This window comes from Rhagoletis zephyria, unplaced genomic scaffold (genome assembly GCF_001687245.7).
Source record: "Rhagoletis zephyria isolate East Lansing unplaced genomic scaffold, Rhagoletis_zephyria_1.1 Rzeph_scaffold_57853, whole genome shotgun sequence".
In the NCBI taxonomy this organism is placed as follows: domain Eukaryota; kingdom Metazoa; phylum Arthropoda; class Insecta; order Diptera; family Tephritidae; genus Rhagoletis; species Rhagoletis zephyria.
The window spans coordinates 1-1,713 of NW_016214905.1; the positions used below are offsets into that span (position 1 = coordinate 1).

At 37.2% G+C, this 1,713-nt stretch overlaps 1 protein-coding gene across 1 annotated transcript; it reads left to right on the plus strand.

Moving 5' to 3' along the window:
* Nucleotides 1-39: 39 nt before the first annotated feature.
* On the plus strand, nucleotides 40-1,049 carry LOC108356357 (uncharacterized; the record flags this gene model as incomplete). Its single annotated transcript, XM_017607473.1, has 2 exons — nucleotides 40-58; nucleotides 390-1,049. A coding segment is annotated over exon 2 (489 nt), but the record flags the coding sequence as incomplete, so codon positions are not given.
* Nucleotides 1,050-1,713: the final 664 nt, after the last annotated feature.

Here is a 1,713-nt window from a genome sequence, read left to right on the forward strand (position 1 = left end):
TACATATGTATATCAAGGTATTGTAATAACGGATCAAAGGGAGCAGCTGGGGGAAAAGGTGACGGCACGTAAACGACAGCTGCTATTTTTTTTCTACTTCTCCAAATAAATTGCTTGGCAGTGTTTTGTGTATGTATGTATGTCCAATCAAAGGAAACAGCAGCTGTGTACGAGGAAATAGCATTAAGATCTAAAAATAGTTTAAACAACCACAATAATAATATATAATAATACAATTTACTCCAATGTGCCAAATTAAATATAAATCATTACTTGTTTAAAAATAATACTTTATATGTAATTCAGTAAGAAGGAGAAAAAAAATCGTGTGATTTATTTTGAGTGTTAAATAATATAACTCTTGCTTTTATTGGTGTAATTTTGTTTAGATGATGTGTTTTTTAATGCATAATATACTTATGCAGTGTTCTGCAATTTAATAAAATTTACCTGAATCGTTACATATGTGTATTTGAAAGCAATCCAAACAAGGAAGCCACTCACGAATATAAGCATTTAGATTTCCAATTTGCATTATTTTGGGCAGTGAAAAGTTCAAAATGTTCCCCTATTCAGGACGACAGCGGTTACGCACGCCAGCTGCCCTCTTGTCGGGCCCAAAAACCAACCTTTTAATAACAACCATTAAATTTTCAATATGTCTGATAATGCTGCAAGTGGCAACGGCATTGACGGAGTATACACATTCGCACCAGCACCATCACCGCCATCAACAACACGCCAGCTTTATAACGACTTCCACAGCCGCAGACATCGCGAAACATGTCACCAGTAGCAGCAGCACCACCGTTCCGACAGCGGGTATTCAGCACACCAATTGGCGCCGCATAGAAATGATGGATGCCAATGGCCTATACTGGCTGGAGTGGTGGCTTAAAGGGTCTACATCGCAGGAGATATTCTTCCGTGTCACCGTCAATACACGCGGCTTCATTGGGCTCGGCTTTGCGCGAAAGAGTCCCCGCATGGCCAATGCTGATTTGGTATTGCTTTGGGTCGATGATCGAACCGGCAAAGCGAATGCGCTGGTGAGTTAACTATGCTTTAACGTATTCCCAAGAGTATTTATAAATATTTGTGTATCTTATATCAGTTGTAAGCCGTCGATAGAAAATCGGCTACGGGGGTAAATATGTGAGTGGGCCTCCCTCTCCCCACAGAATAAATTTTCATTTTCGATTTCCAACGGTTTCACTCCATACTTGTTCAGTGTTTTTTTTCGTAATAGATATGTATATGGAGTATGATTTTTTCGTTAAAAAACTTCTTTCGTCTTAATAGAGAACTGTTTTTTCTGTACAGATCAAATGAATGCGTAAAATAGTTTTTCCTAGCTTTAGTCAAAGTGCGTTCTGAAATTTAATTGGAATGTAAAGAAGTAGAGATAGCAAAAGTTCGTAGGTAATAAAAGAACATAAATATCAAGTACAACAATTTTATTTGGATATAGACATAGTAGTATAATCGATTTCAAAATGTGCTTTTATTTTTCTATACATAGGTACATGGGGAAATCTTTTGAGGCGGACACATTTTGCGTACTGGCATATTAGTTGTGTTTATTTGGGTTATCCAGCTCAATATCACGATCATTTCTCACGGAAACGGTCTGGATCATTCTTATTAGAGTTGGCAGCACTAATTTTATAATAGGTTCATTCCTTATCTTTTTGGACTAAAATCTGAAAAGTG